General features: G+C 44.0%; 2 protein-coding genes across 4 annotated transcripts in view; one reads left to right on the top strand and one right to left on the bottom strand.

Annotated features, from left to right (window-relative positions):
* The window catches only part of RASAL2 (RAS protein activator like 2), a gene marked incomplete at its 5' end in the record, with an annotated part of 369,286 nt that extends 359,847 nt beyond the window's left edge, over positions 1 to 9,439 (top strand). For all 3 annotated transcript variants that reach the window (XM_079696332.1, XM_079696331.1, XM_079696330.1), the window contains 3 exons: positions 2,300 to 2,502; positions 3,766 to 3,853; positions 9,118 to 9,439. In XM_079696332.1, coding sequence (XP_079552458.1) covers positions 2,300 to 2,502; positions 3,766 to 3,853; positions 9,118 to 9,282 — 456 coding nt within the window. In that variant the 3' untranslated portion in view covers positions 9,283 to 9,439. The remainder of the gene's footprint in view (positions 1 to 2,299; positions 2,503 to 3,765; positions 3,854 to 9,117) is intronic.
* A 6,137-nt stretch (positions 9,440 to 15,576) lies between these two features.
* Positions 15,577 to 23,609, bottom strand: CLEC20A (C-type lectin domain containing 20A; the record flags this gene model as incomplete). Its single annotated transcript, XM_079723740.1, has 5 exons — positions 15,577 to 15,657; positions 17,503 to 17,588; positions 18,516 to 18,635; positions 23,463 to 23,492; positions 23,534 to 23,609. 5 exons carry the CDS (start codon positions 23,607 to 23,609, stop codon positions 15,577 to 15,579), a joined length of 393 nt encoding a protein of 130 aa, XP_079579866.1.
* Between the last annotated feature and the right edge of the window lie 15 nt (positions 23,610 to 23,624).

The raw sequence follows: 23,624 nt of genomic DNA, 5'->3' as shown, positions 1-23,624 counted from the left end.
GTCTATCTTTATTGCCCACACAGTGATAGGCCACCCAAAGGGTCATCTAGCCAAGGAGATGATCTCCCCAGGGTCCCCAACTTCAGCTCCACCTCTTATGTTAACCCTTATATACGTATCTGTGTATGATAATTCAGTAGTGTCTGTGTTTGAAAATATGTGGAAATGTCCATCAAGCTGCAGTGGGAGGATTAGCTCTAATTTTTTTTTTTTTTAGTATGAGTTGCCTTAACTTGGAGAAAACTCTGCTACTCATTTCTAGTCATTTTAGGTGAATATTTAGTGTTTCTGTATAACTAACCAAAGTCAAGATTACCCTTGGACTAGACTTCCTTTCTATATCTTTGTAATGATTTTGTCTTTTTTTGTTTTTCTTTGTTTGTTTATTTATTTATTTATTGGCTGCGTTGGGTCTTCGTTGCTGTGCAAGGGCTTTCTCTAGTTGCCACAAGCAGGGGCTACTCTTTGTTGTGATGTGCAGGCTTCTCATTACAGTGGCTTCTCTTGTTGCAGAGCACAGGCTCTAGGCGCATGAGCTTCAGTAGTTGTGGCTTGCAGGCTTCACTAGTTGTGGCTCGTGGGCTCTAGAGCGCAGGCTCAGTAGTTGTGGTGCACGGGCTTAGTTGCTCTGCAGCATGTGGGAATCTTCCTGGACCAGGGCTCGAACCCATGTCCCCTGCATTGCCAGGCATATTCTTAAACAGTGCGCCACCAGGGAAGTCCCTTTTTTTGTTTTTCTTTTCAATTTCTCTGGGTAAAGAACTTGTAACACTATAGCTGATTTTTTTAAAGACATTGACTAAAAAAAAAAAAAAGACTATCTATTGCTTCAGTTTTGTTTCGTTTTGTTTTGTTAAGAAAAGCTGACATGAAGAATAAGGATTATCAAACAAGAACATTGACATCATGTATGGCATTACCTCATTAACAACCAGACAAGTAGCTTCTGCTTACTTATCAGCAGGATCCTAAACTATTCTTATTGATGCAGTCTACCTCTTCAAACTGTATAAGAACTGTCATCTTTGACCTTCTGGATTAAAAAGCATAGTGTAGGACCATGACGTTGGATAAGCAGAAGCTAACTGTCTGATTGTCAATTAAATGGAATATTATGTAAAAATACATTGCATTTTACAAAGCAGCATACGGATTTATCATTAATTACTAATGAATTTAAATAGGCCATATACAAGAAAGCTTAATGCTTCTCAACTCACCCAGAAATTTGACATTCCAGTTACTCAAACCCCAACCCACAGCAGCTTCAGTACAAAGAAAGGGCCACGTAACCAATTGAATTATATAAAGCTTTAGTGAATATAAATGTATATAAAGATTTAGTGAGAAAACAGACATATGTGTTCCAACAAGCAGTAGCAAACTGAGCAGATGAACGACATCATGAAAATGGGCCAAGAGGCAGTATTAATTGGCCCCAGAGAACATGTAGGCCTTTTGCTTAGAGCTTGTGACCTGAATGTTTTATACTTCTATAGCTGGGGAGAAAGCAGCAATAACCTATTCTGCCATAACATTCTATTTATTGATTTAGTAACTTAACATTATAGAAGTGCTGCTTGCTCTCTAAAGGGCTGGCTCTAGTAGGGTGAAAGAATGGCAGCCTGATGAGTGAAGGCATGTCAGAGATCCTACAGTACAGGTGATGATACAGAAATCTTTTCTCATGTAGACAACTGGCTTTTGGCTTATTTTAAGTTATTTGTCAGACTTCTAAGAGCTTGATCTTTTTTTTTCCTGCTCCCATTTGATACCGTCACAGATTGGATGTGGCTTGCAGGAACTGGTAGTTTAATGTGTAGAGTGATCCATAAATATATAGATTTGGAATGCCAAGGTAAGATTAAGAATGTAATTTTAGGAGGCGGGCAGAGCTCCTAAGTGATGCCTGTTGATAATTTTAAAGAACGTCCGCAGCCCGTGGAATGGCAGTTCAGGCAGCATCCAGCTCCATTGCCTAGGGTTTCTTTCGTAAAAAATAAGTCACTGGGCTTCCCTGGTGGCGCAGTGGTTGAGAGTCCGCCTGCCGATGCAGGGGACACGGGTTCGTGCCCCGGTCCGGGAAGATCCCACATGCCGCGGAGCAGCTGGACCCGTGAGCCATGGCCGCTGGGCCTGCGTGTCCAGAGCCTGTGCTCCGCAACGGGAGAGGCCACAACAGTGAGAGGCCCGCGTACCGCAAAAAAAAAAAAAAAAAAAATAAGTCACTAACGTCTAAAACCAGCGTAACTCCAGTATTTCTCTCCTTGTCTGTGGTGCCTCTTCTCCTCTGCTCTAGTACGAACAGGAGATTACTAAACTGAAGGAGCGCCTGCGAGTGTCCAGCCGGCGGCTAGAGGAGTACGAGCGCCGGTTGCTGGTGCAGGAGCAGCAGATGCAGAAGCTGCTGCTGGAGTATAAGGCCCGGCTGGAGGACAGCGAGGAGAGGCTGCGCAGGCAGCAGGAGGAGAAGGATAGCCAGATGAAGAGCATCATCAGCAGGTCAGAGGTCGCCTGGCGGTGGATGTGGGCTAGGTAGCTAGGGCTGCAAAGAGGTGGGACGATGACCCAGAGAATCCTAAAGCAATGGCAGCAAAAGCCATTTTCAACTCTGCATGTCCTCTGTGGTACTTGGTACAAAGGTGACGGCTGACTGTATCTCTTACACTTTTCTAAATGTGAGACCTTAGTGCACTTCCTTTGAAGATAGAGGTAGTCTATTTTCCTTTAGTTGTAACAATTAGAAAAAATTAAAACTTAGTGACTCACTTGAGAGGTCTTAGAGGAAAACTGAATCTTAAAAATGTACGTATTCAATGTCAAAGGCTAACTTAGTTTTTTTACAGCAAGTCCAGAGAGGTGGAAGGGAGTTTCATGGGATGTCTTTAGGGCCAGAGAATCAAGGGAGAAGGCCAAGGACGTCCAAGGGAGACTAAGGGAGGGGGCAATTTTACCAAACACTACATAGCACTTACTATGGGCCAGGTACTTTTCTAAGCACTTTACAGATAAAACGTTTAATCTGTTAATAATAATTTGATTAATGCCAACCTCTGAAGTAGGCATTATTATTATTCTCATTTTACAAATAAAGAAACAGGCAACAAATTTATTAAGTCACTTGCCCAAGGTCACTTAGTGTTGCTGCTGGGATTTGAGGCCACGCAGTCAAGCCCCAGAGTCCATGCTCATGACCACTGTGCTTCAGTGTTGTTAAATGCTGTAGGCAGGTCAAGTAACTTAAAGTCAGAGAAGGTTTGCTGTTTTAGCAGCACAGAAGTATTTAGCAGTCTTACCCAGAGGCTTTTCATGGAGTTTAAACATCAGGGGGTTAAGATGTGAATGGTGGATGAGAAAGAAAGTAGACCTACTATGTGTAGAGTACGCTCTGAGGAAACTTAGCTGTTCAGGGGAAGAGAAAGGTCAGCTGTTACAAGGTAACAAGATTAAGAGAGGGTTTGGTTTTTGTGGATTGGTTTGCTATTTTAAGATGAAATAAGTTGTGCTGAGGAAAGGATCTGATAGAAAAGAGGGAGATAATAATTGTGGGAATGCTGTTCCAGAGGACGTAAAAATCCAGTCCCAGTAGAGAAATCAACTTTGGATGTCTTCTTCTAAGGTGGGTGAGAAGATAGAGCGTGGTTGCAGATCTTGTACTAGGAAGGAGTGGCAGTACTGAGCTGTCCTGAGTGTGGGTTTCTTGTCCTCTACGTTAGCCAGCTCTCTCCTTGAGGATGCTGATTTCTCCTTACTACCCCATTCTAGGCTAATGGCTGTGGAAGAAGAATTGAAGAAGGATCATGCTGAGATGCAAGCAGTTATCGATGCAAAGCAAAAAATAATTGATGCGCAGGTAAGCAGGTTCTTAATCTAGTGGAAGGCACTTGTGTATAATTGTTACCTCCTGACTTCCCACCCCTTGCAAATGCCAAGGCACATGATGGACAATAGGTCACTGGAAAGTTCTCAGCATTACCTTGTGAAGAGTAAAAGAGTCTCTCTGTGACCTCTGTGACCTTTTCTTTCCTTTACTGGTGACGAGTCTGTTAACCTAGCAAAGTTTTAGCGTGCTTAGTGCAGTTGCTCGACAAATCTCCACCTAGTGCATGATGGGGTTCACTTCTTTCCTTCTGGAAAGGAGGGCATTCTCTAAGGGGGTACCTGTGAAAAGTACACTGCATGTGTCTGGCTTGTGACCTCCACTGACCATTGCTTGGCTATGATGTTCACAGTCTTGTCAGTCACGTCCACTGTGCCATCAGCCTCTGGCCCCAAACAGTAGTCTAGCTGCAGGGGAAAGACAGGGTTGTAAAAGGTACCCTTCCGTGTTATTCTTTTGGTTCCGGATTTGGCGTTGGTGCCTGGGATTCGCTTGGCTGCCTTTCTCTGTTGGTGCTGTGCTTGGAGAGCCTCTTTTGGTTGATGAAATCAGAACCTGGGCCTCTGCTCACTGCAGCTTCTACCTGTGATAATAATGGCATGACGGACGACTGCCAAGAGCACCCCCTCCCAGGTTCACGTCAGTGATCAGAGCAAAACCCAGGAGGCAGGACACGTTTCTAATTCCTTTTTCATTTTATCAGTGCAAAACATGGTTGTATTTCTTAAGAGTGAAACAAATAACAAAAGGTAGTGCAGCTTGGATGTGGCTGGTCTGGCCACTGAATGCATCACCTCCCTGAAGACCACACAGCCAGGTTTGCATTTCTCACCCTTAAGTACCATATCATTTCCCTCAGCTCTGAAATAGAAATGGGAGCAAGGACTTTATGTCCAACTTTCTTCTCTCCCTATCAGCCAGTAGTCAGTCTATGGTAGAGCCCCCAGTATTCTTAAACACGCATTTTACCCCCAGTCTAGTTTCCTGACAGGGCTAATATGGGATGGGGTTTATTTTTCAAAGGAATTGGGAGTAAGGCTGAAAGCACAGCCACGGGAAGAGTGCGTCATGGGCCTCCTACTGCCTCACATGCACGAGACCCGGCAGTCGAGGGTGAGTTGTGATGCTCTCTCGTCAGCATGGTTCCCAGAATATTTTGGACCCTTGAACTCTGCAGTTTCTGGATATTTAGACCTCCTAAGAATCAGAAGAAAGTTCTTACTTGGTCCATTTTTTAAACTTTTCTAGGTGTCCCCAAGGTAGGTGAGGGAAGGGTAATAGAGACAAGGCCTTCTCGACAGACACACTGTAAAAATTCATCTGAGAGGCTTAAGAGAAACAGTCTGGATAAAGAAGGCAATTTAGTCAGGAAAACAAGTGTTGATAAGCGTTCACTTTGGGATCTTCAATGTGACAGTGTAAAGCAGGGAGAGTTCTATTAATAACTACACCCGAATAGATTTTAGTTCTAATGAGATCATACAGACAGTTTTAATAACTTCAGCTTGTCTAAAACCGTGTCAGGCTTAAGCAGAGGGAGCTTGGGGGTGTTGTAGTCCTGGCTCTCTTTCCACTTTCTCGGTTGCCTGTCAAGACAACCTCATCATTAGCTTCTGAAGATTTCTACCCCACCCCTGCCCCCATTTTGACATCTAGGGTAAGATGACTGGGTATGAAGCAGGAGTCATAGGCATAGAAGGTGAAAGCAAGGGAGGGAATCAGGTTCATCAGGGCTCAAAAACTCTGGAAAGTAAGGACCTTCTCTCAGTTAACACGAGGACGTCACCATTCAGGAATGGGAGAACTCTTATCCTCAAAGCATCAGTCAATGTCAGACTTGTGGTCTGGCTAAACTAGATAACAGTTTGGGTCCATATTTCAGGCAGTGGTTTTCAAATGGTTTGATTCTGTGGACTGTTTTGGCGGAACCAGAGGTGCCTCCCATAGATGGCTTTCCAGCTGTTCCTGCTGACCATTCAAGAACAAGGGCTTCTCTCAACGAAATGTATTACTGTATAATAAATTTTCTACTGGAGGCTCACTATGGATCCCTAAAGAACACGTGGAGAATCCATTAGACCACATTTTGAAAACCACTGCACCATGCACAGCACAGATGATAAACACTAAAACTGGTTTTTAAAAAACTTATAATCTCCTTAAAAGGAAGGTTTCCCAATTCCAGCTGTTGTCTCACTGATACATTAAAATCTTTTTCTAGCAAAAGACTATGAAAATCCTTTAGTGTCTTTTGTAACAAATGACTTTTCCTTTGAAAGGATAAATCTTACGTCTTAAGTGTTTGATGGAACAGAGCAGCCCTTCTGGCATTATTTAATAGAACGAGGACATGTTTGGGGGTGAAAGCGTCCCAGCCAGGGAACCCATCCTTTTATGTCCCTGGCATCTGCCTTGGTGCCACTGGCAGTTAAAAAATATTTCTGAAATGAATTGCTTTCCTTATACTAGCAATGGGCCAACATTTCCCCAAACAGGACAGGTCAGGTACCCAGTGAACTGGTTTCCATCTTCTCTCTCAGCAGCCCTGTGCCCCTACAGACAAGGCTGGTCCCTGAACTCAGCCTCTCCATCTCCTCGAGTCAGTTTATGCTCCAAAGGCCCCACCGGGGTCAGCCACTTTCTATTGGAACTGGGAGAGGATGAGTACTCCCCTGGTGACCCTGTCCTGGGCCTTGTAGCACCACCATGGAGATCCTGGTGATGGTACTAAGGGACCATTTCTTAAACATCAGACCAGGGACTGTGCCACCTTTCACCCCACCCCCGGATCTCTCCATGTGACTCAGATGGAGAACTTCCTCCTAGGAGAAGCAAGCAGCTGCCTAGTTACTGTTGCAAGTGATATCTCCGCTGTGTTAAATTACAGGTCATAAATGGAGATGAGATTATGCAAACAGGCAAGTAACCCGTCCATTCTCTAGCTGAGCAGTTCCCAGCCCTGGCCCGGTGCACTGGCCTCCTACACATTCCAGCTCCTGCACTCCCCACACTTGAAATCCTTCCTGTCAGGCAGGAACTAGATGGCTTTGCCATTCAATCGAAGCAGAATGGACTTGACTTGACTTTCAAAAGTCCCTGTTTGATTTTTTTTTCTTTTATTTTTTGTTTTACTTTGAAAGGTTGGCAGTGGGGGTAGTTACAGAAGGGAGTTTCTCCACTTGGAAACTTTCAACTGTTTAGTAGAAGGGCTGCTTGACTTCAGCTGTTACTCTTGCAGGAAATAAATAAAGACAATCATTCTTAGCCTTTTTTGACCCTTTAAGAATCAAATAATTTTTCATGAATACCTAATTTCTTTGGATCAACCCTAGAGAATCCTGCACTCCTTAGAACTGAGGCATTATAATTTATCCCAAAACTGAAATATCTTTTCTTTTTTAATCATTTTTAGATATTACCAGGTTTTCTGCTTAGAGATCATTTCTAACCATAGGGGGAAACATCATATCTGGCTCCCACCCCTTTTCTCCTGGTAACCACTGGCCAACCCTTACTTACTGACTTTTAAAAGATCTATACTTGTTATCCCAGTAAATTCCACTGGCTGTACTTTTTTAATTATTATTTTTTAAAAAGCCTTGTAGTTCTTTCTTTCTTTGAGTTTTGCTTATCCTTAAAACAAGTTACCTTCCCAAAGTAAAAAGCCTCTTAGGCTAGATTAGGGGTTAGTTAATAATGCTGACTTTTTTGTATCTTACCACCTGAGTTCTCCATCAGGGAAAGGAAAAAAACAATGTTAATAATAACAAGTATGAGCTAGTTTTTTTCATACTTTTGAAACTGTGACCACCAGCCCTGCTGCCATACAGATCCCCGCCCCACCCCAAAAGCAGGAGATTAAAGGGAAGCCTTACTTGAAGCTGTTGTTGCATATGCTTTTACCTAAATTTCCCCCCAGGGCAGTGGTCTTCACTCCGCATCCTTGGGCAGCATGTTTCTGGCCGAGCAGTGCTGCTCACAGCCCTGTGGAGCTATGCTGTAACAGCAAGGAATCGCATCTAACCCTCAGCCCTTGTATACCCTCTCTGAACCTGGCCATGACTATCCTTACCATGCTTTTCCCTGAGTAAATTAAAACACTCCCTGGGTAGGAAAGCTCTTTTTGGCTTTGGGGATTGTTCCTCACATGCTTTTTTTTTTCTTTTTTTTTTTTTGATATCATAGATGTAGGTAAAGACTGTCCTTCTCAGCATTAACTTGTTTTCTAAAAAATGGCAACTTCATGTAGGAAAGGTTCTAGGATGATTTACCTAGCTGGTGAAGCTAAGATTAGGATTTCTCTCCTAGTCTTTGTGAGACTGATAATATTTTGATGGGATGATTTTTAGTTTTGTTTAATTTAGATGAGACTACTTTTCTCTAGATTGCCATTTTTTCCCTCTTTTTTCTCTCGGTTTTTTTGTGTGTGTGTATTCAACCGTCTTTGGTTCCAAAATATTGGTTCTAAGCCTTTTTTTTTTTTTTTTCCCCAAGATTCAAAAGTAAAATGAAAGCAGTCTCCTTATTGGGTAGCTTTCCTGGAGTACCTCTGAGCTGGAATGAGTCTAGGAGCTTGTGTTCTTTGTTTGTTTTCATGTGTTATGTTTCTGGCATCCCCCTTTGGCCACATCTCCCTTCCCATATTCAAATAACTCCTTGGTCTGAGCTTTTGGCTGCTTCTCCCCCTCTTGCTGTTGCATCCTCACTTTGTTGGTGACTATAAACTGCCACCATGTATTGTTTCAGTTTTGAGCACCATGTGAATTCTTTCCAAATGTGACTGATGTGCCCCCTTCGGGGTCTAAGAACCCATAGATCACATGCACTTCTCCTCTGTGAAATGAAACCTCTGGTGCTTCTTTCTTTGCCACCTAATTCCCATGTTTTAGTTTTGACCCAAAGTACTTAATACAGCAAGGCAGCTTGACACCTCTGTTTCATAGTCTGACGTAACACATGGTGTCATTTTTACATGATGTCCTAGGGTCCCAAGGGATGATTAATAACAAATCCTGCTATGCTGAAAGGAAAAAAGAGAGAAAATAAACACAGACCCGTTGGGCTCAGGGGAAGCTGGCCTGACTAGGGTGCAGAAAGAGGCAGAGACGTTCCATTTGTCTGGGAAGCATCATGTGTACTGCTGTTTGATAGAAAGCATTAGAACAGTCATTCAGTAGAATATTACTGTGTAGTTGCCTGCATGGAGCCAGAATAAAGCCATGATTGGTGTGTTGTAGGAAAAACGGATCATGTCACTGGATTCGGCCAACACCAGACTGATGAGTGCGCTGACCCAAGTGAAGGAGCGGTACAGCATGCAGGTCCGCAATGGCATCTCCCCCACCAACCCCACCAAGCTTTCCATCACGGAGAATGGTGAATTCAAAAACAGCAGCTGCTGATCAGCTTTGTGAATAGACAGACTGTGGGAGGAGACAGAAGGAAATGCCCCCGCTCTCCTATCCCCAGCCCCCTCCCCAGCCCCCTCCCCAGCCCCACCAGGTTTACAGAATGTTGCTACTTCAGAACAGCGAGCAAATCTCCAATGAATAAAGGAACCTTGTCTTTCAGGGCATAACGCTAAGACTTCCAAGGTCGACGCTCCACGCCCCCCCACCCCCACCCCGGCTCTGTGTACATAGGGAACTTAGTTCTGGGCCATGTACAGAAAATACAACTGTAATATACCCAAAGGAAGTTAATAATGTAGATTACCTTTTTAATTATTGCTATTTTTATTATTGTTGTCCTCTTGTTGAAAGCACTGCAGTTGTTAGAGGAGGCAAAGTAGGAGCTACATGTGAATGAGAGATGAGCCTGAAGGCTCAGCTGGTAGAGACCACGTGTCTGTCTGATAGAGCACACAGACCGCAGTAGGACATTGTCAGAATGAGTTTTTCAGGGATTCCTCTGCCAGTTTAAAAACCCCACTCCGGTTCCCTTGTCCTTTAGGAAAACATGCAAATACCGAGATCCAAACAAAACAGTTTATCCCATTGATCAACCAAGACTGGTTCTGGATGGACAGCTATCTGATTTGGGGATACACTGTTCCAGAGGACACAGATAAGAGCTGTTGTATCAAAACTGGACTTCAGGAGTGATTTCTATTGAACTCCTGTTGATGTTTATTTCCTTCTGTCTGTAGCAGACGGGAATTTTCCATTTTAAATAGGGGGCTTTTTTTTTTTACCCCAGTTGTAATAAAGGGTGTTCTTTTTTCCTCTTTAGAGTTTACAAAACTATAAATATTTGTGTCTCTATAAACCATCTGCATCTTCACACCCACTTGCCCTTTCCTCCCCCATGGTAGGAGCAGTCATCACCAACAGGGTTTACTCTCCCCTGGAGAGGTTATTCAAATATGCTGTCCATAAGCCATCTGAAATAAACACCCTTTCTTCCATACAGAAAAGGGCTAACCATACCATACCATGGCAGGAATCTCTGAATATTTCCTATCAAAAATTTTTTTCTATTTGTAAGTTATAATTTTGGTTTGGGATAAAGATTTTACCCAGTGTACTAGCAGATCTCTAGGCAGGGTAATTTTATCTCAATCTTTAACTTTTAAATTGCTTCTTCCTCTAATCCCCTCAGTAAAATTTGGAAAAGAAATCCAAATCTGAAGCATTGCTCTCTTAAAAGTCATGATTACTCTTAATGAAAAATAAAATACTAAAAGTGGGAGGACAGCACATTCCAGCTGTTATTCCCATGCTCTTTGTAGATTTGGCAATATAACCCAGTTTCACTAGCTGTCATCGTTGGCTTTATTGTAGGACAGATTTATTGTGGGACAGAAACAGTCATGGAAGCTAAGTTACTTCCTTTTTTCCAGAGGTGTGAAATGTCATCTTGAATGCAACCTTGATTATCAGAAGTATGGAATGTTACAAGTTAAACAGACATTATATTTACAAGTATAAAAACACATATACTCACACATATGTACATATAACTGCACAAATAGGAAAAGTTCCTGGCTTCTATGCTGTTGGATATAATGTTTAAAGGGGTTAGAACCTCTTTAAGCAAGATCTAAGCAATTGTTGATATTGAGAAAGGAACAACATTTCTCAAGTAAGTTAATGATGTTTATTTGAAATTATAAACTTTAAGGAATTTTTTTTAAGAAGGAAAAGGAGAAAGGAGGGGGAAAAAAACCACCTGAGGAAAAGCCATAGACCTGGAGTGAGCGTTTCCACATAACAGAATACTTATAAGGAGACGAGAGAACATTTATTGTGTCCCCTTTTGGGTGAAGCCCCGACAGAGACACCAAGCCTCCATTTCCACCGCACCCCCAGGCTTGCATTCTGACCTCTTAAGCACTGCCTGCCCTCAGGTGGGTCTTTGTGTTGGGCCTTGCATCTCAGCAACCTCACCATGGTCCCCAGCCCACAGCCTTTTAAAACATTTCCCCTTCGTAACACTCCTGTTTCTGCCAGTCAGAGATCTAAATCAGGAGCTGCCCAGTGTGCTTCTCTGATCTGCAGACTTCATGCCCACATGTATTGGCACTTGTGTATTTTCTTGACCTGTGATCATTATTTTACAAATTCTTCTCTCTTCCCTCCAAGCTGAGGGCACACTGTGGCCAAATGACTTATTTTAATAGGAAAGAAACATTACCAATTCTGAAGTAGTGCTTCGTGTTTGGGGAGAGGGTATGTAAACATAGGTCCGTTCTTGTTTGTGGCTATTTTCAGCTCTAGCCATTCTTTATAAAAGTCTTCAGAAAACCTGGTAAAAGAATGGTCAGTTTCAGTGGCCTTAAGTATGTAACATGGGTGATGTCTTACATTCAGGTTTGGAAGCTCTCAGGTGGTGGTTACGGATGACAGAGGACTGATAAACTATATTGGAGGGTTGGAAGACACAAAATCAAATATGTTTTTGATGGATGCAGTACATCTTGTCAGCATTCTGGGAGCTTCTTAGAGGGCTGCCTACTTTGGAAGATTAGATGCCCAAAATGTTTGGATAGATTATGCAGCCCTCTATTATCAGGTTATCTTGAATGAAGAGAGAAGAGTAAACAAATAATAAAATTAGAGATAAGCTAGGAGTTCAGTGTAGTTGCCAGATGTTAAATTTTAGATTATCCTTTGAACCTATTCCTGTCCGAATATTTTTCTGAGTATTTCTTTAGAGAATGCTGCAGTCTATAGAACTTATTCTGAAAGATTTTTTTTTTAAGTATTGAAAAGGTCAGCAACAGCTGATAATTTTTATGGAGGTATTGCTTAATTGGCTTTTCTTCAGCCCAGATAAGTGCATACCTCTCTTGCTGGGAGGAGGTGTATGGTTGAAGAGAAGTGGGTGGATTATGATAGCATGTCTTGCACTCCTTCTAACACCCAACACGTCACCACATGGTGGGGTGCAGCATAGACCAAGGCTGAATGGAATTTGGAATTCCGGTGAAGTGCTTGCAAAATGCTTGTCCAGATGACAACCAGATTTGGCCATTAACAAGGACAATGTTGGTAGGATTTAGGAAAAGAGCTTTATATTTCCCTTTTATTTTCACTGGAGCAATAAGCTTTCTGAGCCGAAGCAGCAAAAAGGAGTAACATTTCCTTCAAGTCATCACATTACCCGAGTCTCTGCAATACAAGCCATGAAGGAGGGGAGATTATAACTAGGTAACAATGACAAACACTTGAGCACTTACTATGATCCAGGCACTATCACCAAGATACTGTTGGGGTCCAGGGCAGTCTGTTGTAAGGGAAATGTGGTAAAATGAGGTCATCGTGCTGCTGTAACTCTGCCTTTTCACTTGGCACTGAGTTGGTCAGAATTAGCTTTCTCTAGTCTGCTTCTACCTTTCCCTTTCCCTGTAATGGTGTTGCACAGTGAAAGAAAAAGTAGGATTTCCTGTCTGCGACTGCTGTACGCGCTTGAGAATTAACTTGACTTGAAAAGTAAAGCTTTTTAGATCTTAGTCTATTTATGGATCTGTAGCTCTACCGACCCTCGTTTCTCACTCTGTCCTCAGAGGCACACTGGGTTGAGAGCAATTCCTTTTTGGAAGCCCCAGAGCAAGACAGTTGCCATCAAGTGAGTTTGATTACAAGTTGTTCTGCCTTCCATCTAGGTTTAGTTCTAGTTACGTCCAGTTTGGAGTTTCTGAGAAGGCTGGTTGTGGGACTGAATTTGGGGAAGGAACCCTCCTTGGGATTTACCTAAGGCCCATGTGACCCTGACTAGAGTTGACACCAGACTAGGCTTGTCACTGGGCCTGACTCAGCAGCTCTGGAGCCCACACCATACCTTCCCTGTGTTTTCACCTTTGGGGGAGTCACCTTCTACAGATTATGGAAAACCAAAGGGCTTTCTTCTCCATTCCCCTTCCCTTTTTCAAGTCTGATAGTGAAGTCTCCTGCTCGCTTCAACAGTAAATAGTTGCCTTCCCACCCCTTACCTGAGGGCCAAGAATTTGGGACACTTTGTTTTTATCAATATGTCAATGGAAAGGACCTATTTTGCTAGTTTGTTTAAAAGCAAGATATGTTGGGGTGATGTATTTTTAAATAGAATCTCTCTTTGTGTCTGAGTGATTGTTATTAGTTCTAGAAGCATTCTGTCATGACCCAGTTAGGAATGCTTTTGAGTTTAGGAAGGACAAAAGTGATGAAATTTGCATGAGACAGAATAAATATCTTATGAGGAATGAAAGAACCTGAGGAAGATACATGATCCAAAGGGGGACTAATGCACAGCAGCCTTCTCCATAGCCCAACGGTTCAAGGAAACAGGAGGATTTATATCCTTTGCCCAATCTCAAAATACATAGATATACAGAAAGGCCGTTTCTGTAGACAACATGTGGGTACCCCCACAAAACACACGATTCCTAGGGCTTCCTTTCTCTGAATGTTAGTCCATCTTATAGAGCAGTGATTCCCAAACTTCCTTGAGATTTTTTAGATTTTATGCCCTCCTTTGTTAGATTTTATGACAGTGGTTCTTTCCTCTTTAAAATGTACCATATGTGTTATATGTATATATAAGTTAAAGTGGCTTGAAATTTGGCTTGACATTGTCTCAAGAACCCTAGATATCATCATTGATACCTTGGGGAGTCACAGAAAGAAAGCTGAATATCACTGATGTGACAGTAGGATACAGAAAGAAATAGCTTTGGTTCCTGATCAGTTAATCCTCAGGTGTTTGAAGAACCAACCCAGCAAGTCTTGGCGATGAGCCACCCAAGGAAAGCCAAGTGGTCGTTTGTGTCCAGATTTCAGCATGCATTTTAATTTCCTATTCAGTTCTTATTTTTCAGTGCCCTTGTTTTTCCCTAGGAAATGTTTTAGTTTGGGATTTAAAACCAGATATATCTGTTGTAGAAAGATTTCCACAGAAGCTGTGTTTTAGGGGCCTCGATCATCTGTGTGGGGCTACAAATATTTAAGAATAACTATCATATTTATGTCACTTCTAAACTCCCAAGGGAAAAATTTCAATTCCCAGTTCACCAAAAAGTTAAATACTAATTGACCACTATCCTGCAGAAAATTTGAAATAAATAGTACAGGTTAAATTTTGACTGGTGCTTAGACATTTCCTAGTTACATTAAAATTAACTCAAAGCAGACAGCAGCCCATTAACCTGAATCACACCTGTGAGGAACTTCTAAATTTGATTTTGTTTTTCATCTCCAGGGCCTTAATAAGAGTGTGTTAATACACATGACTATTTTACAATGATAGCTCTAAATAATTTATTTTTTATTTCAAGAAAGAGAAATACACGTTAGAAAAACAAAACCCAAGATTTTATTTTATTTTTAAAGCCATATTTTTGTGCTAGTGGCACTTAGATTGTTCCATATGTGAGATCCATATCTGCATTTCATTACCTGGGTTTGTTCTAAAAGAAGATTTATTTTTGTTCTGTGAATAATTTTTGACGGTTCTTGTACATGTACAGATATAGATACGTTTGAGGTCTTTTATTGATATTCCTACAAAGAATACAAATAAACTTTAACTTTAAACATTTCAGACTAAAGTTGCTACTGTATTTGACATATTACTGTTTGACTTCTAGCATGTTATCTGGGTGATTAGAACACTTGGAGAAAAACCAGAAACAAAATATATGCAGGAACATTATTCTGAAGGTATATTTTAACATTAAGAACAATGCGTCTTAGAATTTCCCAATTTCCAGGTAAAAAATATTTAGCTGTAGGACAAAGAGCTAGCATTAACACATACTGTATTGTAATAACACCCTTAGAGAGCTCCTCATTCTGGAGAGTTGGAAATCTCTTTACTAGCTTGTAACTAGTGAAGAAAATGTCCTCCACTTTATTGAAAGTATGGCCCCACTCAGCTCTCCAGACCAGTACTATCCTCTCTTAATTCCCCAATAGATTAATGTGGTTTCAGGATTTTTGTTGTCTAGTTGGGGTTTTTTGTTCTTGTTTGCTTGTAATTCTCGAGGTTATTTCCAAATACTCCCATCTTCTGCTTACCTTCATTCTTTAAAACCCCAGCATGCAGGTCCCATAAGTAGTTTTCTTACAGGCTAAGTATAGGTCTGAAATTCCACCAGTTAGCCTCTTCACATTATCTAGTGACTTCTAGTTCTGTTTTACTATGAATTAAATAACTAAAATTCACTCAAAATCCTGAGAAAATTGTGTGAGGAGACTCAAGGGCACAGTAGACATGTGCTATTTTTTGTTTACTTCAAAGCCAACCCATTTCAATCTGAATTGCTCATGACCTAATGTAAGCTTTAAGACTTCTTGAATCTGAAACATCAAAAAGAAAGAAACTGTTGATGCTATCTTGTGACCTCCTAGTCATCTTAGCCCTTAACTGTCCACCCATCTACCCTTTATGTCCAGCCTTTATTTTTTTTTATATACCCTTTATTTTTCTTAGCCTCCCTGCAGCTACCTGCCTTTTGTCGTTAGCACCTTCACCAATAGGAAAGTACAGAAATCAAGTTTGTTAGGTCACCACCACCACCCACAGCACACAAAAAATGTTTAATGACAAAGGAGACTAAAACAAATGACAGGGATTCTCAGTCTTGACTGTTCATCAAAATCACTTGGGATCTTGAAAAAATAAGAGTAGAGATGCCCCTTTAGACCCACCATTGAACAATTAAATAGAATCTCTCTAAGGATTGGGCCAGGCTTTTTTTTTTTAACCTTCCCCACGGGATTCTAAGTTCAGATAGGGTTAACAACCACTAGTCCATATCTCTCTCTGAGCACTGTGTGAGTGTCTGTTACAATGTTTTCTCTGTTCCCATCCATGAAACTGGGATAAGTTGGCTATAGGTGTTTTGTTTGCCTCCTATTTCAAATTTTATCAGTAAATGCTACTAAAGCTGATAATATACTCTACCTTGTCCCCACCAATTCCATCCTTTATATCTGTGAGGTAGAAATTCTCTCCATTAATATGAGATAGCTATATTCCAACAAAAGTGACCAGAAGCTGGAATTTCCCATCTTGACCCCAATTTTCCCATTATTGGTTTTAATTTAAAATAAAAGGTAGATGGTTTCTGGTTTGGTAACCCTCCCCTGCCAAAAAAAAAAACAAAAAAAAAAACGGTTCTTGACTTTTGTAGACTTAATACTCAGCACTGCAGTCTTATTACTTGAACTTTTACTAAAAAATTTATCAGATGCCAAATTGCATCATTTGCACCTGTTCTTCAACAGCAAAATGCACTGAAAGCTCTCCAGTTCCCTCCCCACTACCTGGCAGGCATTTCTGCGTGCATGTGCACGGGCGCGTGCACGCGCACACACACACACACACACACAAAACTGTTCTTCCTAGAGACATGTTTGTGAGATTTTAGAATGAATTGCCTGGGTGCTATTTCTTTGGCCTATGAGTAAATTGCAATAAGCTACCAGATTAATGCCAACCAGTTTCTTTGTCTGTAAAATTATGGTTTTGCCTAGATGGCCTATGAGGAACTCTCTAGCTCTGACATCTTATGATTATTATCTGATATCACTGAAAAATGTGCCTTTAGGTCATATTCAAAAATCAGCTTGAGGCTTTTGTCACAATATTTAGGAATAATTCTTCCTGTTCACAATCTCTCATCTCACAATACTTTAAAAAAAAAAAAGAGGGAAAAAAAAAGCCTGGAAGAAATGTATATTCAGAATAATAATTTGATAATAATAATAGCTAATATTTACTGAGCACTTCCTATGTGCCAGACAATTTGCTAAGCACTTTTTATAGAATATTTCATTTTGTCATAATATCAGCCATATGAGTTAGGTACTGTTGTTCCTAATTCATGAGGAAACTGAGGCTCAGCAAGATTAAGTTACTTGCTCAAGGTCACACAACTAATAAGCTCAAAGCCAAGACCCAAACTTAGGTCCTTCTGACTATGCTGTATTGATTTTTTTTAAGAGCTCAGGAAAAATGGAGAGAGTAAGAAAAGATCTGAGCACATGAACCAACCTGTCACCATGAGCCAGGATGGTGACAATGGGAACAGATGAGCTGATTTTCCAAAGCCTTTTCTCTTCCTGTATTGGCTTTGACAGGACCGCTTTGCATTGTCAAGTCACCTGACTGATCAAAATTAGAGGACAGAGAAGTCTCACCTCACTCAAAAATTGGTCTTTCGTGTCTTCTGGGTTCATCAGAACTGGGATAAGAAAATCTCCTTTCAGGATTCCAAAGAGTTGCCCTGAAAAAGGAAGTACTACCTGGCTCAGGGGAGATTATCTCGTAGCCATTTGAAAACTTCAAGTTCTTGGCAGTCGGGAGTGCCCCCTGGACACCATAGATGCTACATGGTGATTTAGGATTTCAAAAAGAAAGAAGAAACCGCTGGACAGAAAAATGCTCAGCCACAACCAGCTAGTGGCTGGCAGGAAAGAGTCTCATGAGTGGAGTAACCACTGCTCTCCTCCCATATCCTGGCCACCCTCAGGCAATTATTTTCTTTTCTGTCTCCTCAGTATTTTCCTTCTTCTTTTTTTTTTTCTTTTCTTTTCTTTTTTTTTTTTTTTGGCATGCCACACAGCTTGCAGGATCTTAGTTCCCCAGCCAGGGATCGATCCCTGGACTGCCAGGGAATTGTTGCTTCTTCCTTTTAATAAATCTGTTGAGTAAATATCCCACACCCTGCTGGAAATATTCACCTCTCCCCTGGACCCACCACATTTGTAAAGGCCAGCTGTACCCCAGAAAACTCGTAAGTTCTCTGAGCCTATAAACAGGCTCAGCCTTTGGCCATGAAGGCTGTAATCACAGGAACTACAGCCTCATAATAGGACTACTCTATATCTGTACAGCATTTTATAATTTATAAAGTACCTTTGCGTAATTACCTCATTGGGTACTTGAAACAACCCTGTGATGTAGGCAGGGTCGTTTTTACTATGTCCCTTTTGCGTATGAGAAAGAGGAGATTCTGAAGTAAGGAAACATGCCCCCCGAGCTTTCACAATCGCCAGGGAGCTAACCAACTCTAGGATCCTCATCCTTGTTCCCTTCCCATTTCAGGCTGTCTTTCACAAAAAGGTCTTGAGCACCCTATGCTAAGGAGTGGCTGTCCAGATTTAACTGTCTGGTCGTTAAGAGTGGGAACTTGGTAACCAGAAGCAGTTACCTGGTTTTGGTGCTAGAGTGTTTTCTTTAGAATCTGAGTGATTAGATGAGCTCAAATGTTGGGCCTGAGTGGCAATAGCTGCATGTGTCATATCAGTGCCACTCCTTTCACTGGTCACAGCTACAAGAGGGGAAAATAAAGGAGTTACTGCAAATACAGCCAGGAGCAAGGTGGTCTGAGATTGGTGACTGCCCCTGAGCTAGAAGACAGGCACGGGCAGCCACCATCCTGCAGAAACCATCCGGGGTGGGACACTCAGTCCCTGCCAATCCTTCACTTACCTCCGTAGGCTCATGTACCCGGTAGCTACATCATCATCTCTCATAAAGTGTCTCTGATACCAGGCTTTGTGGGGCTTAGCAATATTATATCTCCTCAGGAGTGAGTGTTTATTTTCAGCAGTTCCTACCCCAAGAGGCCCAGTGCCCTTATGTAGTCTGCCAGCTACACAGGGCCCCCACCATGGCACCCAGGAACCCCCAACCTCTCCATCAAGGGGTAGCACCTCAAACTCAAAGTACGTATTCCAAAACCAAGCTCAGCCTCCCCCAGCAGCCTCCTCACCCCCTTTATGGTGCCCATCTACTGAGGCTCTCCAGCTGCTCCCTTACTCCCTCGCACTTGCTGTCACGTTCAGTCACCAAAGTCCTGTCAGTGCCTTGCAGATGTCTTTTTTTTTTTTCAAATATGGAATATTTGAACCATATTGTTCTTGTGGTATATTACTGTAAAATATTTAAGCAAAAGTATCCCCTCTCCTGACCCAGGGTCAACCACTATTAACAGTTTGCTATAGAATATCCTTCACACACTTGAATTTTTTAATTTGAATGCGTAGAGATCTACCTTATTCTCTTTAAAGGCTGCATAGTAGTATTTCACTGAATGTACCATGACTTATTTAATCAATCTGCTTTCAATGGACATTAGATTGCCTCCAGTTTTTCACTGTAATAAACTATGCTGCAACAAACAACCTGTGTGTGGAGGACACGTATATATGTGTATGTGCACCTTGTACTATTATTTCCTTAATAAATTTCCAAGGGTAGAATTTCTGTATGAAAGAGTATGCACATGTCGGAACTAACAGGCATTGCAAGAATGGTAGCACAAGTTTACTGTGCTATCCAATGTCTGACAGTGCTGATTTTCTCACATTCTTATCAGCATTATCACCCCAGATCTTTGCCAAACTGCTAAGTTAAAACAAAGAACTTTTTAATGCATCTTGCTTTTAATTTGCACTGCTATGATTCAATGAACAAAGCTGAGCATTTTTTAAAATGTGTTTGTATTTATATTTCTTCACTTGCAAACGATGTAAAGTCAGTTCCCTCAAGTCCCTCCTTGCTCCACTGCTCCAGATCTGGCCTCAGTTCCACTCTCCCGGACTGTGCAAGTCTTTCCCCACACATACACTTCCTGTGTCTCCTCTCCAAAATGCCCTCTTCTTACTCCACCCAAAGCATTGTACATTTCTTCAGTGAAATGAATAAGCTTGTAAAATCCAGAAGCACAGAAGGGGGGAAACACTCATATTCTTGTTGCCTGAATTTAACCATTGTTAACATTTTCACACATTTCTATACAATCTTTTTTTCCCAAGTATAGGTTGATGTTTCCTTTCAACATTATTGTGACTGTGTTATATGTATAATGTTGAAACATCTGTTTTCCTTTAGCATCCTGATACAGGCATTGCCCCATGTCATTAAAACCACCTTGCTTCTACTAACTACAGAGCTGACCATTTTGCTCACTTGCTAAAATCCTCTGATGGCTGTGCTGACTGCGGGATCCAGTCCTTCAGAATTTGGCCTCGGTCTACCTCTTTCCCCTCATCACTTGCCGCTTCCTTCCCAAATATGTGACCGACACTCCAGTCACATCAGACTGCTTGTCTTTCCCAAACCACACATTTCCACATCTACCTATCTTTGCCCATGCTGTTCCCTCTGCCACGAAGAACCTTCTAGCCTTTGCTGCCTGATGAAATCCTCCATTACCTTTTGTCCAATTACCACCACCTTTCCAGGCAGAATAAATGAGTCATTTTCTTGCCAAGGCTCTTGGTTCACCCTTCTGCGGCAGCGCTAATTAAACTGTCCTGGTTGTCTCTATTAGCCCCTATTAGACTAAGCTCTTTTATAAACAGGAAACAGGTCCTGCTCATCTTGGTATCCACTGCCTTGTTCAAAACAGGTACTCAGGAAATGATTGTTGAATTAAATCATCTACCAGTGTGCAAAACACTATTCTAGGCCTGGGAAAGATATAAAGAGGCATAAAACATAAAACAGCCCCTGCCCTGTGAGATTTCACAATCTTAATAATTCATAATTGTGATCATTCATAATCATTTGTAATTAATAAAATGAGACTGAGGCCAACCTTGTCTATTGAATAAGGTAAGGATAGATGGGAGACTGAATCACTAAACATTTCACTACTGAATTGAGACTAGAATAGTAATAACTACCATTCATTGATGCCAGGCACTGAAAGATACCTCTTGACATTTGGTGTTTTCTTCACTTTAAAAATGAGAAAAATGAAGTTCGGAGAGGTTAGGAAGTTTGCCTAAGACCACGCAGTAAGTAGAAGACCCAGCATTCCAACCCTTGACTGAAAGCCTCCTCTAGCCAAAGATAGGTTTTTCTCCCCTAGATCTCCCCACCCTAAATTATTATCTAGGGGGAGGATGAGGGGGTGAACTGGCTCTATGATCCCCCATGGAGTGATCTGGAATGCAGCCAGTGCCGGGAGATGTGGCCCAGCACATACCCTCACCCCCTCCACCTCCCTGACTTGTGGCTGGGGCATGGAAGCTAGGGCTTGGTCTCCTCAGAGGAAGACCCAGGCGCCAGGGCGGGGCCCCCAACCCCCAGCGACGCGAGTGGGCGGGCACCTGTCGCAGGCTCTGGCCGGCTGCCGGCGGTCTCCGGGCGTGCGGCCTCGCTCGGAGCTACCCCGTCCCGGCGCGCCGTTGTTCTCTGAGGCCCAGCCGAGCTCCCTGAGCCGGAAGGCTCCGAGGTGCTTTCTTCCGTCCCCAGAAGCTCAGCGCTGCGGGACCGGCTGGACGTGGCAGACCCGGGGGTCGCCGCCACCCCCGGGTGAGCCGAGGCCCCGCGGGTGGAGCCGGGCGAGGGGCCCGCTGCGTCCTCCCGCGGCGTCCCGGGCCCGCCCTGGGTCACGGGGTCCTCCGGGGGTTGCGGGGTCAGGAGCAGGGCTCGAGGCGGAGGCCAGAGGGGTCTCGGTCACTTCCTGGGAGACAGAGGGGCTCCCCAGGAGCGCGGGGCTCGAGGCTGGGGTCGGCGCGGAGGCCGGGGGCACGGGGCCGAAGGACGTGTTCTGGGCGGTGGCCGGCGGGGTCGAGGGCCCACTGTCTGGGACCGGGCCGTACCCCGGGATCTCGAGGTGGGTCGGAGGGCTCGGCGCCGCCGTCCCTTGGGCCTGTGGCGCCGCGGGGCCCGCTGAGGCGGAAGCGCGGGGGGCGCGGGGGCGTAGGCCGAGCTCGGCGGGCTCCGGGCTGACTAGCTGCGGGAGACGCGCCGCCGCAGCCGGACCCTGCGCGGGGCCGGCTCTGGTCCCTACGCCAGAGAGAAGGCTTCCGTGGGGCCCGCTGCGCCGAGCGGCCGGGGTGGGGGGTGCGGGGGGGACCATGGTGCGCTGGGCTCCAGGGCCCTGCAGCGGCCGGGCGGTTTTTCCGCGCCCGGCCCTGCACACCCATCGCAGACAAGGCTAAGCAGGGAGGGCCTCCTGACCCTGCCAGGTGCGGCCTGGGCCGGGTGAGACCTCGATGGAAAGCAGAAGACAGGCTCTTCCCCCCGCTTAACCTAATCTGTTGCCTCGGGGGGGGGGGGGGGGGGGGGCGCGTTCCTTAGCAGCTCACAGGGACCCCACCCCTGCAGGACCCGGGCCTCCCCGCTCAGCGCTACGCACCCCGACCCCCTCCACTCCCTCTGCAAGTTAACTTCGAAATCACCTCCTCCAGGAAATCCTCGTTTAATTACAGGAGCGGGGACAATCCCCTTCTCTGTGTCCCCACCATGCCTGTGACTACACAGGCAACACTGCCTGTCAGGAGCCCTCTTCCCAGCTGGCTGTCAGCTCCTTCAAAACAGGCCCTGCCTTTCCCTTGTGTCCCTGGAATGAATAAAGCTCTGTGCGACTATGAGCAAGCCCCCTAACATGTCTGTGTCCTCAAAAAAGGCAGTAATACCATTGTCAGAAGTAGGAATCTGTAAAGATGCCAGGAGAACAGTGATTTTTGCCCGCAGTTATCCTAGTTTGCTTCAGACCTCATGGGAAGCAAAATGAGGCAATAGCTGTGAAGATGTTTCAGGAATTTAAAGATGCTGAAGGAACACTATCACTGTCATTCCCAGCCATGTCCCCACAACTCATCTCTCATCTTCTCTCCTCCCAGAAAAGCCCCAAATTGAAAGGGATTTGTCTGGCCCACTATTGCACTTCCCTCTCTGGATGCTGAACCTCAGAGGCCTCTCTGATGATTTTTCCTCAGAAGCACTGCTCAGCTGGGCAGTGAGGGGGTCTTCCCGTCTGTCTCCCAGGCCAGGCCCTCGTCACCTCACCTGAGAGACTGCACAACCTCTCTTGGGTCCCCTGGCCCGGGAGCTGCAAGTCCAGTGGTCCAGTTCAAGGAAGGAGGTTGATGGTGACCGAGTCCTCCTCCTCCAAACCCCAGCTGGCCCAGCAGAGTGGGGGGCCCAGGGAAATCCCTCTCCATAAGTGGCCCATGGTCGCCACCCCGTTGGTTCACCTCTTTCCTGGCCCCTCCCTGGCCCTTTGGGGAGGATCCCATGGGACCCACCCTGTGCTGCTGCATCCAGGCTCCCCTCTCCACTTCCCAGGCCCTGGAGACCCCAGAATCCAGCCAAGAACAGGCTCAAAGCACCCATAGCAGAAAACAGGGGAGGGTACTTGGCCTGGGCATTGTCCCCATGGTCACTTCTGAGGAGGGTGTGTAGGAGAGCTGAGGGAGGGCTGCTGACTCCCGGTGTCCAATGGTGGGGTCTGCAAGAAAACACCACCGGTGAGTGTGAGGGCAGGGCTGATAAGGGGGGACATAGCACCCCCAGGTCT

This window comes from Hyperoodon ampullatus (genome assembly GCF_949752795.1).
Source record: "Hyperoodon ampullatus genome assembly, chromosome: 2".
NCBI classification, from domain to species: domain Eukaryota; kingdom Metazoa; phylum Chordata; class Mammalia; order Artiodactyla; family Ziphiidae; genus Hyperoodon; species Hyperoodon ampullatus.
This window is presented reverse-complemented; position numbering and strand designations above follow the sequence as displayed.